The sequence below is a fragment of the Arachis hypogaea genome, chromosome 3 (genome assembly GCF_003086295.3).
Source record: "Arachis hypogaea cultivar Tifrunner chromosome 3, arahy.Tifrunner.gnm2.J5K5, whole genome shotgun sequence".
NCBI lineage: Eukaryota > Viridiplantae > Streptophyta > Magnoliopsida > Fabales > Fabaceae > Arachis > Arachis hypogaea.
In genome coordinates this window covers 133402808-133418862 of record NC_092038.1, presented here as the reverse complement: position 1 = coordinate 133418862, position 16055 = coordinate 133402808, and the positions used below count along the sequence as shown (strand labels likewise).

The window sequence follows — 16055 nt, the reverse complement described above, 5'->3', positions numbered from 1 at the left end:
TTTATAGCACCATGTGACAGAAGTGTTGTTAATTACCAATGCAACTAGACTGGAATTCAGATTAAGTGGCAAAGACAGGAAAATAATAAAATATTTTGATTTGGGTTCCTTGTTTCCAAATTATGTCGACAAAATGGAGAAATTAGTCCGATTATGTTCACATACCCCGAAAAGGCTGTTTATTTATTAACAGTAGGAATAGTCAATACCATTAATTCCTATCAACAGTTAAATAATTTAATTACACACTTCCCTTTTAAAGGTTAATTTTCTCGTGCAGCGGCACAGAAATGTAAATGTTCCTTCAGTTATCTCCTTGAACTTTTAGCATAGAGAATAAGAAATACGTTAATTTTGGGATTACATTTCATTAATGATACTGGGGGAAAAAAGATGTTACATAAAACAATCGAATATAACAATTTGTATAAAATCCCTACGATTTATCAAATTGCATTCAACACTGCAACTGCAAACGGCAGGCTGACGCAACTACCTTCAGCTTCAGGGGTAAGAAATTGCAAGCAACACAAGTTCTCAATGTGAGACAATTCTGTGTTCCTCATAGGTAAAACTGTGATTGACATCATCGTGTATAAGAATATTTTGGACTAATTTACATAAAGAACCTACGCTAGTTAAGAATTGCAGCTTGTGAAGCCACCAAACAAATAAACAAACCTACCTCAAATTTGAGCCGGAAAGCGGACCCAGTTGTATGAACCATACCGCCCTCTCATTTTGAGGCATGAAAGTGAAACACGAAAAGTGCATTCCTGACTGACTATTAAGTGCGGAAAACGAAAAGGGCTTATTATTAATTTATGCCTTTTATGGTATCACCCAAAATGGCCACTTACAATTTTGGCGCTCATAAATCACGAGGAAAATTACTGATTTGTCCCTCCTCCAGTTTCTCCTTGCCATTTATCTTGTATGTTATCCTTATGCGCATTACAAGAGATTTCTGAAAAACAAATGTTATTAGACATTAATTCTTCTCTAAGAACCACTTAAACGCATAAATCAAAGTAGGAACATGGTTATGCACAAAAACAACTGACAAATAAAATCTACCTTTCCATTTTGGCTATTGGTAACTCGAAAATTTTGAGTGATTGAACCATTTCCGTTGGCAGGGAGAGTACTGCCGCTAGCTGGATCTAATTGCAGCTGCAGAAACTGAAAATCAAAATACCAATATTATTAGAAGAAAACAGGTATAACCACTCATCAGCTTCAAAATGTCAATATCTAATTCAAACTCAAGTGTGGAGACAACATAAATATATTTGTTCATTGAATTGAGGACATCTATATTGCTAGAACTATTCACTTGAGAGAAATAAATCCCCCAATTGTGATTTCTTTATCATGATAAGTTTTTTATAGTTATAGGTCAAACAAAGGAAGGAGAAGACATTTTCCACGTTAACTAGAAAGCATGGAGAGCGCTAGTCTCAGAGCAACAGTAAGGTTTCTGCTGAGTGACCAAAAGGTCCCAGATTCAAATTCTGGAAATAGCCTCACCCCTAACTTTGCAAAGGTAAAAATTCTGAAGATTTACCCTCTGAAAACCTCTACGGGTGGGGATTCTTGCACTAGGTTGCGCTTTTGATAAGAAAGCAGGAAACCTCAAGTAAATCAAATAATAAAACACGACATAGTGAAAAATGTAGACAAATTATATCCAAACTCTAAAAAACACTTTAATGATGATGATTTTCGCAGGCGATGTAGAAAGCTAAACAGCACACTGACTGCCATACCTTTGGAACTGCTGCCTGAAAAATAAAATCTGTGTATTCATCAGAGGACAAATTTATGAAGGTAGCTTGGATATTCGTTGTTTGTGAGTTTCCTGGCTGTTTTGAGAAATTGAATGTCAACTGCAAGGAGCTGCTCTCAAATGCAGTTATAGATGGATAAACTGTCCCATTGTTTTCTGTTCAATACAATATAGGGGAAATGAATTAGTATTTGCACTGAATTGTAAATTAAAATAATTTCCTAATTGATAACTGAGTTTACCACTTTTCGGTGGGGTGGATGCAAAACCATCCAACAAATCCATCATTGGAGCAGCTCCAGTGATTGAAGTTGTTCTTGAAGATAGTGAGAGTGATGAGAGATCATCTAATGGTGAAACGGATGCTTTTTCACTTTTACTGGCGGATAAAATGTCTATGGCAGAAGAATTGCTTTGTGCAGAAGGTGATTCAACAGGTCTAGACACTGATCCAACAGACAAGAGATCCAAAAGAGCATCTGTGCCACTTTTTGAAGTTTGGTTAGCACCTAAAAATGCAAGAAAATGTCAGACTGATATGAACATAAATGATTTTGCAAGTTTATTCATTAAAAGATAAAAAAGGAAAAAGGGCACTGCAGAGGATTGTGCAATGCAACTATCTCCGATCTTTAATTCCAATGCTCACCTCATAAATTACATCTAACAGCAGTATAACCAAACCCAATAAGCAGAGTAATATTTGTAATATTTCCACAAATGATAGAAGAACCCTAAATCCTTTCTATAAAACTCTGAAATCTTGTAATGGTCTAGCCATAAACCATGTTTCTGAAAAATAAATATGTATCTTTGTTATGGAGTGAACAAAGATGGAAAATCTTAAAGAACACTGACCCGATTGTGCTGCCGGTGACAGATCGACACCAAGAAGGTCCTGAAGAAAATCCCCACCAGAAGAGCTTGGTGCGGGAGCATCATTTGAATTTAGATCAAGCAGATCTACAAGAGAGTCTGCAGGTTTGGCTACCCCGTTTGGAAGACTCACAGAAGATCCTGCCGAAATGGAACCTGCATCAGGCAGAGACCCAGCCTGGCGACCAATGAAAGTTGCCTCATCCAAAACTGGCATCCTTTCTACAAGCATAGACCTACATGATGACATTTCCCATAATGTGATTTCTTTTACTAGAGTACTATAAATTCAAGCCCTTGATACAATGTCATTAAACAAAAAATACTTTAACCTCACCTAATATTTTGATGTCTTGCAATAATTGAATTGAATTCTATAGATCTTTGCTGCAACTCTAGCACAAAGTTCCCTTTGTACTTAACAATTATTTCCCTGATCCTCCTATACAAGGAACAAAAACAGAATAGAACTTACATGTCAAATATGCAAATACAAGAGTATATATGCAAAACAAATGAAGATACATGGATGAAAAACAGTCATATGACTTATCAAGAAGTCAAATCACATGCATAGGGGAGGGAGTAAACATGCAGCAAGTGTTTAAACTATTGAGCTTGGTCTTATACTAGAATCATTATATTCCTCTGAAGCAGGGACAGGAAAGAAAAAAAAATCCATTTTAAAACAAAATGTAACAGATATTTACAAACGGGAAAAAACAAATCATACTCTGAACAAGAAGGGAAACGTGAAGAGAGCTTTAATAGGGCAACCAAAGCCATTGCTTTTGTGGTAAAATCCAATGCATGGCATTGTATAGTAATCTCTATAAGATCCACAGCATCTGACTCAGTCACCTGCATGCATGAAATACATGAAGAATAAAACACTATATTTAGAAACTAAGAGCAAATAAAGGATCATGGTGTGAAGTATTCGTTTTGTAGTTTCACATACATACATACATACATACATACATACATACATACATACATACATACATACATACGTTACAGAAACTGTTAGTGGTTAAATGTCCTCATCATTTTCTCAGAACTTTACTTATTTAGAAACTTCCGAAGGAGGAAAATATTACTTACTGTTATTCGATCTTCAAGGTCAAGCATTCCAACATTATTTATTAACAAGTCACCATACTCTCCAATGCACCATATTGCAACACGAGTGAAGGCTTCCTGATAAAAAATAGAAGTCAATGTTATAACATTATGGCTGCGACAAAAAATCAACAATAAGCATATATTTTGTCTGAGAAGAATAGAGCACCTGTTCATTTGACTTTTGAAATGCCTTGTATAATGCTCTTACTGCATATCCATGAAGCTCTGAAGCATTGCTTATAACAACAATTAGGGCACGCCACACTTCATCCTTTACAAAATTTCCAGCCTACTAACAAATCATAAAGTCAATATTTGGACTTGCTTTATAGTAGAAAAGGGACTCACAAAACAACCAAATTTGATTATCAACAATTTGTGACTGTCTGACTGATATAAAGAAATAGTGGAGTGGGTCCTAGTGCAAATATAAAGTGACAAATAGACTAAATAAAACATACACAGTAGTTTACTTCAACCCAAACAAGTAATCATAAGTTTGGTTTTGGTCCTCCTTTCTTCCCACTCCAAAAATGTTTAAAATGTTTGGTTTCGTCGCTTCCAGCTATTTAGTTGTGATAAGTTAAATGTGTTGACTAAATCAAATCAAAATCAGATTCTTAATTTCTTTCCTGAATCTTTTATGTAAATAGAATTAATTATAAATCTTTTCCTTTTTGGGTTTAGCTTAAAATCCAGGTGGAAGTTTCATGAACACCTCTTCCTCTAGTTCCCCATTCAGGAAAGCATTCTTTATATCCAATTGGTGTAAAGGCCAATTGTAATTCGCAGCAAGGGATAAGAGAATCCGCACAGAACTGAGTTTGGCAACTGGAGCAAAAGTCTCTTGATAGTCTACTCCATAGGTTTGTGTATATCCCCTAGCTACTAACCTAGCCTTATACCTCTCTATGCTTCCATCAAATCAAAATGGTAACATGTCTCATCTGCCATCTCAATATTTAACTTGTTATGTCAACATTTAATGGAAGAGACAAGCCAATATAGGGACCCAAAATAAAGTAGAGATCAACATAAAATCAAGGTTTACTGAAATCAAAAACTTATTTAAATCAAATAACAAGTTGTCAGCATGTGTGGGATAATTTTAACAGGGTGTCATAGGAGTCATTTTTCCTGGGATGTAGAATGCCAAGTGTAGAGATGAGAAACAAGTTACTACCACACACCACACACATTACTGATATGATCAAACACTGAAAAATGAGCACAGATTTCATTATCTCAGAATTTTTTTTTTCACTACAAAGATCTTGTTTCTTAGAAGTATACCTCCAACAAAACCTTGATCATCTGATCAATATACCAGATTTTCTCTGGTGAAAACCTGAGGCACAAATAGGTAAATGCTAATTAATTAACAAAACACATTTAGATATAATGGCAAAGTTTTAAAAGGAAAAACCTCCAGTTGCCAGTTCTAAACTAATAAAGGGGAGTGGAGATGATGGCAATAAGACATGAACTAAATGGATTCTGTTTAATCAAACAAATGCATTGGTAAACAAAGGCCAGAAAAATCTACCAAGACATTATTAATTAATGTGAGAGAAAAAGAAAACAAATTGCACCATGAATTCAAATATGAAAATGCAAGCCTAGCTTCTTATTTCAACCCTAATACACATGAAAGTGAATGCAAATGTTAAAAGTAAACTATGTACGCAAAAATGGAATGCCATTGATAATCTGTAGGACTCACTTTGAAACTATTGCGCAAATTTTAGCAGTAAGGTCCCCCTTGAAATCCTGATCACAGGTTTCCAGATAAGATACTAGCTCTGTCGTTAGGGGCTTCACATTACTTTCATTCACCAGAACATAAACAAGTTCAAGGGCTCTTTTCCGAATTGAAGCATCAGCATCCTGGACCAAAAAGTTAAGTCAACAACCTCTCAAAGTCATAAAACAAGGCTTAGACTTGTAACTGAATAAGAAAAAAGATTGAAGGCAACATAATACCTTCACACATTCCAGAATTGTTGCACGATACCTAAGCACTGCCTGAGGATCAGCAGTTACAGCTTTCATCAGCATGTTTAATGCCACATATCTGAAATGATAAGTTAGAAGAGTTCAATTGACTAAAACAGTGAGTATCATGGCAATCACAATACAGAAATTACAAACACATACAATAAAAAAGAAAGAGGGGAAAGAGAGGGGGGAGGGGGCTTAAAACATCTGGAAAATATTTCTAGGAAAAATTCTTCGAACGTAACAATTCACCAGGAAGTGGTGTACTGTTTTCCTAAAATTTTTCTAAGCTAACATGCATCCAACCCATTATCATATCATGGATTGTCTATGATAAGCATGCCATACAGGCTTAAAGAGAGATGATCCAGAAGAAAAGCTCCAGGAACACAGTAAAACAGCGTTTCCAAATAATTCAATGTTGTCTTGGCTCCAAATTATAAGTCCTTTTTACTGTAATAGCAAGACCACTGGAAGTGTATATCCGTATATATAGCAACCTATGCATCTCCTATTTAAAAATTTGCCTTACATGTTTTTCCCTCAAGAAAAAAGGGACCAATGCGCCTGCAACAAGTAAGCTTAGAAAAATTTTGGTATTCATTGCTCTCTTCATTCTGATTCCTTCTTCTTAGTGATTTGGCAGTTATAGATAACCTTTCTTAGTAAAAAAATTTGTTGCTTCAATTTACTCGGCGAACTCTCAATGTACTTTTGTGGTTATAACCTTTATACAACATTTCCTATAGGTATCAAGAAAAAGCAATGTCCAGAAAAAATACCTGATATTGTTGTCACGGTTTGACAAGAATTTTCCTAGGATACCGATGGCAAGCACGCGCAAGCCACCATTACCTTCAATGCTCATTATTGTTTGAACGCACTCATATAAAATGGCATTCGCAGCAACTTTATTTGACTCGGTCTTCGTACCCACCTAAAAGAAATAACAAGTTAAGGAACACATCAAGCATAGGTTTCAAGAAAAGATGGTCACTGAAAATGTGTGACACAATAAAACTGTGTCGATATATGGGGCGAGGGTCAGCTACATTAATGGGATAACACCGTCGCCTATTGAAAATCATGTCGATTGTCATATCATCGAAATTTGGGGAATAATTTTGAACCATTAGTGTAAAACAATTTTCTCAGAGGATTAAACTTTTCAGTATCTTGGTTCTACTAGTACTATCCAAAATGATCGAGAGAGAGACAGAGATCTAAACCATAGGATTCAAGCTATGTGGCTAAAATAGAGGAGTGTTTTGAGCTTTATCTACAAGAAGAAAATTAGCGTAAAGCTTAAAGGTATATTTTACTGCATATCTATGGGATTGAACGTCAGGCAGTGAAAAGATATCAGGAACGTAAGCTTAATGTGGCAGACATGAGGATGTTTAGATGGATGACTAGTCACACCAGACTAAATAGGATTTGGAATACATTGGAGAGAATTTGGGTAGCATCAAATATTGAGAAGATTACTAGAATTTTGTCCTCAGTGGTATGGATATGTTCTAAATAGGCTTTGAGAGTCTTGAGAGAGTGGATTGGATGGAAGGTAGTCATAAAGCTAGAAGTAGACCTAAGAAAAACATCATGTTATTTGATACATGTAGCCAACCCCACCTATCACACAGTGCTTAAGTTACTGTTGTTTTCAGTGTGAAGTAGTTTTACATTGTCATCTAACATATTCACTTATATTTTGAAGGTTTTAAAAGTTGCGGGTAATTGAATCAAACATATTTGTTGATGTATGCAGCAATACATGATTGAATATCTCAGTAAAGCTTTTTTAGACTAACAATACATACAAAATAAATTAGGAACTGAATCTTTCTTAGTGGTTTCAGTTATATGTCTCCTTGGCCTCCCTCTACCTCCAGCTATTCAACTACCCTCTAACTAATCTAATCTCCATACTATGGCTTATACAGGTCTTCTCCAATCTCCAAAGACAACCATCCAAGGCTTATCATTTGAACGATAAGTGCTACCCTAATTATCTTACAATATAATATTACTTATCCTATTTTGTCCAATCTTACCCAATGTGTCCATGCACCTAAAACAATTCACATGTCTATAACACTGAGCTTTAATTACATAGCTAAAGTTCGTAACCCTATTTACCTATGCTTTGGACTTGAGAAACAATAATCAGAAGTGTAGATCTTACTAGTATCACCCATACACACCTGCACCCAAAATCATTTTGCTTTGACATCTAAATCACAATAGTCCAGGTTGGAGCTGAATACTTGTGTTTTTAAGGTGCTCAGTTTCCCCTAAGCACACATTTGGTACATTTTACATTGCAAAACCTAATAGTATATTAGTATAAAATATGATAGTATAAAGTTTATACTTTGATTATTGACGTGTGAATGTGTGATGACAGCAGTAGTGGAGTAGTTTCGCAGGAGTTCCTACTTTCAGATATGTATAAATAAAGACACTAAGCAGCCCTGTTGCAATTCTTGAATTTTGTCTTTTACCTTCCTGCCCTAAGTTGTACTGTCCCTTTATACTCTTGACAAAATTTCTTTTTCAATTAACAAAAAGTTTCCTTCAAATTAAATATCTCAATCCTTAATTCCTTATTAAGATACCATCAGCAGTTTGTGTTGGCATGCAAGGTAAAATGATATTCATTGGGAAAAAATGTCCACAATACCAAACACTGACAATTGACAATGCACAACAGACCTGGGCAAGTATGTCATTCATAGAGTCACTAGCATCGGCATCACCTTCACCCAGCAATCGCAACAACTTGAGCAATCTGATATGAAGAAACGGGTCTGTGATGCCAGAAACATCATACTCTGGTGAATAAGAACTGTTCGCTAGATCCTTAAGAGTTCTCACCAAACCCTCTGTGCATTTCTACAATAATTGTTCAGACAGTTTTTTGTTACAACAGCTGACCAAAGGCATAGCTCAAGTGGCAGACGAGTTAGCAATCAAACACCCTAAAGTAAAATATACCATCATAAAGTGCATACACAACAAGATTAACATGTGGTGCCATGCATGGCAAATTGCAAGTGAGTAATTTTGGAACTCAAGTCTGCAAACATCATAATAATAGCTCATATACAAACCAAAAAGATGAAAGCATTTCAGCCAAAAAATAAAATTCCCAGGTTCAAGAAAAAAAGAGGAGAAAAATGGTTTAAGTGTTCCTGGACGTTTTACACAGTAAAGAAAGACTGAAAGCACCTTTCGAATATGTTCAAGAGCTTCTCTGCTAACTTTACACAAATCTGCACAAAGCTGAACTGCAGTGATCAAAACTCCATGATGCTTCTCCTTAAGCAAGGCAGTAGCAGGCTTGACAAAGTTTTCCGCCAAATCTGGAACTTTCTTTATGATTCGTATAGAGCACAATGCTGCCTAGATAAAGGTCAGTATAGTCAATTTATCAGAACAAACAATGATAACTCAAGCAGTTGTTTCATGAGCAATTCAACATCAAATCACAAGGTCACAATTATTTGGGAACTATCAAAAACTAATATTTCATTACAACAGCTGAGAGATAGGTATTTCTTATTTGTTTCTCTTAAACAACAACTCTTATGGTTTTTTTTTCTGGTCTTCATCAACCCCTTTTAATCGAAATATCTTTCATTTTATCCACTTTTCTCACTAGCGCCACAGACACACTGCAAAGCAACTTAATTGAATTTTTGTCATTCTATCAGTAGGTTCTGCTCCAAAAATTACTTTTGCAATGTCAAAAATTTTATTAAAGTCTATAAAGGGATCTACATATGGTGTTTATTGATTTGGAAAAAGCATACGATAGGGTGCCAAGGGAGGTCTTATGGAAGGTTTTGGAAAGGAAGAGAGTCAGGATCGCATATATTCGTGCAATTAAAGACATGTATGATAGGAGCTACAACTAGTGTGAAGACTCAAGGTATTGTGACAGAAGAATTTCCTATTGGTATAAGATTACACCAGGGATCATTCTTAAGTTCATACATTTTCACATTAATCTTGGAAATACTCACAAAACATATCCAAGAGCTTGTGCCATGGTGCATGCTTTTTGCCGATGATATCGTCCTTATGTGAGAGTCAAAAGAAGACCTAAATAAGAAGTTAGATTTATGGAGAAAAGCTCTAGAAGTGTATGGTCTGCGTATAAGCCATAGTAAGACGGAATATATGGAATGTAATTTCGACCGCCGAAGGGAAAACCCTAATACAGAGGTGAAAATTGGAGAAAACATCCTACGAAAAGTTAAAAGTTTTAAGTATCTTGGTGCATCATACAAAATAATGGAGAAATTGAACAGATGTAAATCATATGATCCAAGCAGGTTGGTCAAAATAGCAGACTGTGTCTGGTTTTATATGTGACAAAAAAAATGCCTTTAAAACTTAAAGGTAAATTCTATCGCAATGCTATCAGACCGGCTATGCTTTATGGTACAAAGTGTTGGACAGCAAAAGAAGAGCACGAACATAAGTTAAGTGTGGCAGAGATGAAGATGTTGAGATGAATGAGTAGTCATACGCGATTTGATAGAATAAAGAGCGAAGATATAATAGAGAGAGTTGGAGTAGCACTTATTGTGGAAAAGCTGGTAGAATCGCATCTCAGGTAATTTGGACATGTGAAAAGAAAACCGACAGAGTACCCAGTCAGAAGGGTGGATGAGATGGAAGATGGACAAGGGGTGAAAGACAGAGGAAGACCTAAGAAGATCATCCATGAGGTGGTCAAACGAAATCTACATGTAAACAGTCTCTCTGTAGACATGATACATGATAAAGCTCATGACGTCGTTTGATCCATGTAGCCAACCCCAACTAGTAGGACAAGGCTTTGTTGTTGTTACTTGTTTGTTGTAAGACACTTATATGATTATATCAATGTTAGTGTACGTCTTCACATTATTTTCCTACTGGAAATGAATAAATGCAAGTGTTTTCTCGTAACATTTCAAGTTTAATGCATTTAGCAAATGAAGGAGTGTAACTTTTTCTGTTGTGCAAGAACCAGACGAATTTCTTACATAACCCTTTTCCCACAGAAGCCTAGGCAGTTCGCTACTATTAGTGCCAGATTCATATAACAAAAATCTTTAGAATGACAAAGTAAGCACCATTACAAGAAATTGAGAAACAGGAAGAAGTAACAAGTCATAATGTTGCAGAATAATAGTAAAGAAGCTCCAAAACTAATAACTTTAAATTAGGAGTAAGTTATTGTAACTACATAGAGAAGTCACTGTAAATCCCCAAAAAGAAAAAAAAAGGGGGGGGGGGGGGAGAAACATTCCATGGCCTATTTTCCTCTCATAAGCATGCATAAAGAAACAATAGAATTCTAAATATCACAATATATCTATTGAGTTTAATGTTACTCAAGTGATAAGATTCTGATAAAAGCGTATGAAATATAATGGAAAAGTCACCTTCTTCCGAATATTTGGATCTCGAAATTGCAGCAGTCTCTCAACCTCAGGTGCAAGATCACGAGCCATTTCTGCTGAGCATATGTTTCCTAAAGCACAAAGAGCAAGTCCTACTATATACTGATTCGTGTGATTAAGATCTCTGTAATTCAGTTAAGGTTGCTGATTGCTATAACCAGTGATTGATTTTGTTACCTACCATATTTGTGAACTCAAATGTAAAAACTGAGAACAAATGAAACATTGTCTTGAAAATGGATACTGTTTCAAAGAATTGGTGACCAACATTAGCACTTCTTGTCTTTCATCAAGGAGCAGCATAAGGCCAAGGTAACCTATTCTCTTCTCTGGAAATCCGGGAGATGCTATACACTTCAGGCACTCCATTTGACCAAAATGCGTAGGGTAGCCAAGCATGTGGATGAACATAAGCTTAGCCAGATTCCGATGCCTATAGTCTGGATCGTTTTCATTGATTGAAGCACGAATGGCAGCACATTCTTTTCTAATGGCAGCACGCTCTTCTGCTGCAGTTTTGCAAGCACGTATGGCCCGAATCATGTCCCTGATATCAAAGTTATGAACAATTTAATTTAAGGATACTGATAATAACTAAACTAAAATGTTAAAAGTTAAAACTATATATTAAACATTTATCATTGCCAGAAAAATTGGCAATCTTTTAACTGCACTGATTTTGCACATAAGAGGTACTTAAAATACACATACACAGACCAACAAGCAGAATACCACGAGCGCGAGCTAGTCAAACACTAAAGCACAAAAAACTGAGAAAGGACAGCCTATAGATCATCACTTTTCAACAAAGATAGCATACAGGATGAAGGTCTCATCTTCTTCCCCCTCCCAAAACAAAAGAAAAAATGGCCAAATTCTTGGGACAACTGCAACAGGCCTCATATTCAAATTATTCTTAACCACTTGTATTCTATTATATAAAATTCAGCATGAGAATATTACAGTGTGTCCTTGACAACCAGTTTGAATCCATGTGGTTGGTACAGTACTTAATAAGAAAAGAATGGCATCTAGTAAGTGATGTTCTAATATAATCCCGAAACCTCATGCTCAATTTCTCACTGTCCAATCTCTCAACATCTTGAAACTAGATGTGTGTAAGTAGCTAAAGGATAACATTTAAACTTTATCCTCAAGATAATGAGAAGAGGCATTGTCACTTGTCAGCACATTTTTCCATGATGTGATAAAACCTAAGAAGGTAAAAGTTATAGGTTAAAAGCACAATGACAGTATGTAAATAAGGCTAACAAGCACCAAATACACTCAACTTTGACATGCATGCTTATAACACAACACGCATAAACCAGATTAGTACCAAAACTTAAAAATTAAACTACAGTGCGCAAGAAAACAAAGAACCTCACCATAATAACTAACACACCATTCCTACAGCAACTTTAGAAATAATTCTGAAGGATCTAGCAGTTAGCAATGTCTGAATGGAAGAAACAAAACACAAAACAAGAATTGTGCCATAGTAATCACTAGTCAGCTAGCTTAATCCTTTAGTAGCTGGCATTGGCGCTAAAATCCTCAAACAAAATAGTAATAATAATAATTACGAAACTTTGAGGTTCTTGTGATCTAAGTAAGCAATGGCTCACCTGAGACGCGTGCCTGAAGAGAACGGATTTAAGATCGGATCCATGGCGAAAAAGCTCAATCGGATCTAACTGAATGAAATGCGAGAGAACCGGGTCGAGGACCCGAATTCGGAAGCGGAGATCCAAATCGGTCGCCGGCGACGGAGAAAGAGGAACGAAGAAGATTTGGATCTGAGTCGCGTTTTGCTTTGGCGCTGGCGCGTGAAAGAAAGAGTCTCTAATTTCTTTTCTTTTTTAATTTTTATTATTGTGTTTGTTTTCTTTGATTTAATTTAATTTCCTTGTTTCTTCTTTCTTGTATTCTGAAGCTATGCTACTAATTGAAACTCGCGAGTTGAAACGCACAAACTTCGCAAAGCGAATGTTTGTTTTGGCTCTGGCTCTTTCTTTTTTTTTTTTTTTTTCCAGATTTGTCCATATTACCCTTGTTTTTTGTTTATGTTTATACACAATTTTCTTTGGCAAACACTTTCGTTTTATGGAAATCAAAATTTTCACTTCACTTCAATATAATAAAATAATGTATTTATATGTAAAATATATATTTTTTAAAAAAATTATTTTATTACTTTAAATCAATTAATTATTTAAAAATGGGATCAAATTTAATATTTAATTAATTTATTAACAACGATTTTTATTCTAAATGGAACTAATTTACTAATCAATTTTTAATTAATCCGTTTAAACCGGATATATATATGTGTGTGTGTGTAGAATTCGTGTATAAATTTTTCTATATAATAAGCTTAATGTATATATTTTTATCGTACTTTTAACCAACAAAAGTACAAAACATATCTTGAAAAAATAAAATTAATTACTTGATGAGCTTTTTTTATTTTGATATATTTTAGAATTTTATGAAAAACGTCAAAATAAAAATAGAAATATTGAAAGTAAAAATATATAAATCAAAATGACCATATAAAAATTATGTACTAAAATATGTTAACAAGTTTATATTTGTTGTGAAATAAATAAAGAAGTAAAATAAATATAAAATAGAAAAATATAAATATGCTCTTATTTCATTATAATAATTTATTAATATTATATGTTGTAAGGTATGTATATATTTATAAAGTGAGAGAGAGAAATATGTATATTAAAGTGAGAGAGAAATATTGCTCCTTAAAGAAAAGGAAAGAATTATTATTATTGTGTGTTTTTATTGAGATGGTTAAGCCTCTATTTATATGTGTACATGATGACATCTTTTCAAACTACATTAAATAGAGTCATTCTTGATAAACTAAGCTTCATTGGAAATGGGCATCCACATCAGATCTTATCACAACACTCTCCCTTGGATGACCATTTAAGATTATTGTCTCGTTAAAACCTTACTAAAGAAAAACTCAGTGGGAAAAAATCTTAGTGAAGGAAAAAGAGTACAATATCCTTTGGTGATAGGGACTGCCTCATTAAAAACCTTGTCAAGAAAAACCTAATTGAAAAAAAACATGACCAAGGAAAAAAGAGTACAGTCTCCCCTTCTTGTCGACATCAGTTAATGTCTCGAAATCGGTGCATCTCAATCTCATGTATCAATCTTTTAAAGGAGGATTTTGGGAGTGACTTTGTAAATAAATTTGCTAGATTGTCACTTGAGCAGATCTGTTGGACATCAATTGTCTCTTGATTTTGAAGATCATGAGTGAAGAAGAATTTGGGAGAAATATGCTTTGTTCTATCACCTTTGGTATATCCGCCTTTAAGTTGAGCAATACATGCTGTATTATCTTCAAACAGGATAGTTGGAGCTATCTTCTGATCAATCAGTCCACATGATGACAGAATATATTAGATCAAACTCCTCAGCCAAAAACACTCGCGACTAGCTTCATGTATCGCTAGTATTTCAGCATGATTAGAGGATGTTGCTGCAATCGTCTATTTCGTGGACCTCCATGATATAGTTATACCACCATATGTGAATAGGTATCCTATTTGAGATTTCCCTTTATGTGGATCAGACAAGTATCCAGCATCTGCATAGCCAACTAATTGTGACTTTGATCCATAGGGATAAAACAATCCCATATCAATCGTTCCATGAAGATATCGAAAGATTTGTTTAACTCCACTCCAATGTCTTCTAGTTGGAGAGAAACTATATCTTGCTAGTAAATTCATAACAAATGATATATAAGGTCGCGTATTATTAGCAAGATACATTAGCACTCCAATGGCACTAAGATATGGTACTTCAGAACCAAGGATATCTTCATTTTCTTCTTTAGGACGGAATTGATCATTTTCCACATCCAAAGATCTTACGATCATTGGGGTACTCAAGGGATTTGACTTAGCCATATAAAATCTTTTCAATATCTTCTCTGTGTATGTTGTTTGATGAATAAAGATCCCATTTTGTATTTGCTCGATCTACAGGTCGAGACAAAATTTAGTCCTTCCGAGATCTTTCATCTCAAACTCTTCTTTTAGAGTTTTTAGGAGTCCCAATGATATTCAAATTTTCAACGTACACAGCAATTATAATGAATCCAGATGCAGATTTCTTTATGAAAACACATGGACAGATATCATCATTCTTGAATCCACTTTTGGCCAGATACTCAGTAAGACGATTATACCACATTCGTCCATATTAGTTCAGACTATATAAAAATTTTTGCAATTTGACTGAGTATAACCCTTGCAAATATTCATTGGATGCTATAGATATCTTTAGTCCATCAGGAACTTTCATATAGATATCCCGATCTAATGAGCCGTATAAATAGGCTGTTACCACATCCATTAAATGCATATGCAGTTTATGATATGCAGATAAACTGACCAAATAACGCAATATTATCGCAACCACTGCAGGAGAATACGTTTCTTCATAATCTATACCGGACCTCTGTGAAAAATCTTGTGCTATAAGTCGACCTTTGTAGCGTACAACTTTATTTTTCTCATTTCATTTTCTCACAAATACCAATCGATATCCAACAGGTTTTACATCTTCTGGTATACGAACTATAGGTCCAAAGACTTCACGTTTTACAAGTGAGTCTAATTCAGCCTTCATGGCTTCTCCCCATTTTGGCCAATCATTTCTTTGTTGATATTCTTCTACTGATCTTGACTCAAGATCCTTACTTTCATGCATGATATTTAACGCCACATTATATGCAAATATTTCATTGACAATTGTCTTATTTCAGT

General features: G+C 34.9%; 1 protein-coding gene across 2 annotated transcripts; it reads right to left on the bottom strand.

Annotated features, from left to right (window-relative positions):
* Positions 1-344: 344 nt before the first annotated feature.
* On the bottom strand, positions 345-13325 carry LOC112733943 (AP-1 complex subunit gamma-2). 2 transcript variants are annotated; one of them, XR_003168306.3, is made up of 19 exons: positions 12876-13293; positions 11492-11794; positions 11230-11371; positions 9020-9193; positions 8504-8683; positions 6571-6725; positions 5774-5864; positions 5514-5677; positions 5084-5138; positions 3957-4079; positions 3770-3865; positions 3399-3526; positions 3003-3107; positions 2648-2901; positions 2032-2298; positions 1770-1945; positions 1078-1182; positions 686-967; positions 345-574 (listed from the first exon to the last, which is right to left on the bottom strand). XR_003168306.3 is itself a non-coding variant. In XM_025783080.3 (18 exons), the coding sequence occupies exons 1-18, from the start codon at positions 12917-12919 to the stop codon at positions 872-874; spliced, it is 2658 nt and encodes an 885-aa protein (XP_025638865.1). In that variant the 5' UTR covers positions 12920-13325; the 3' UTR covers positions 345-871. The 2 variants fall into 2 exon arrangements, 1 of the variants encoding a protein (XP_025638865.1); XM_025783080.3 differs by having other exon boundaries at positions 345-967; positions 12876-13325.
* Between the last annotated feature and the right edge of the window lie 2730 nt (positions 13326-16055).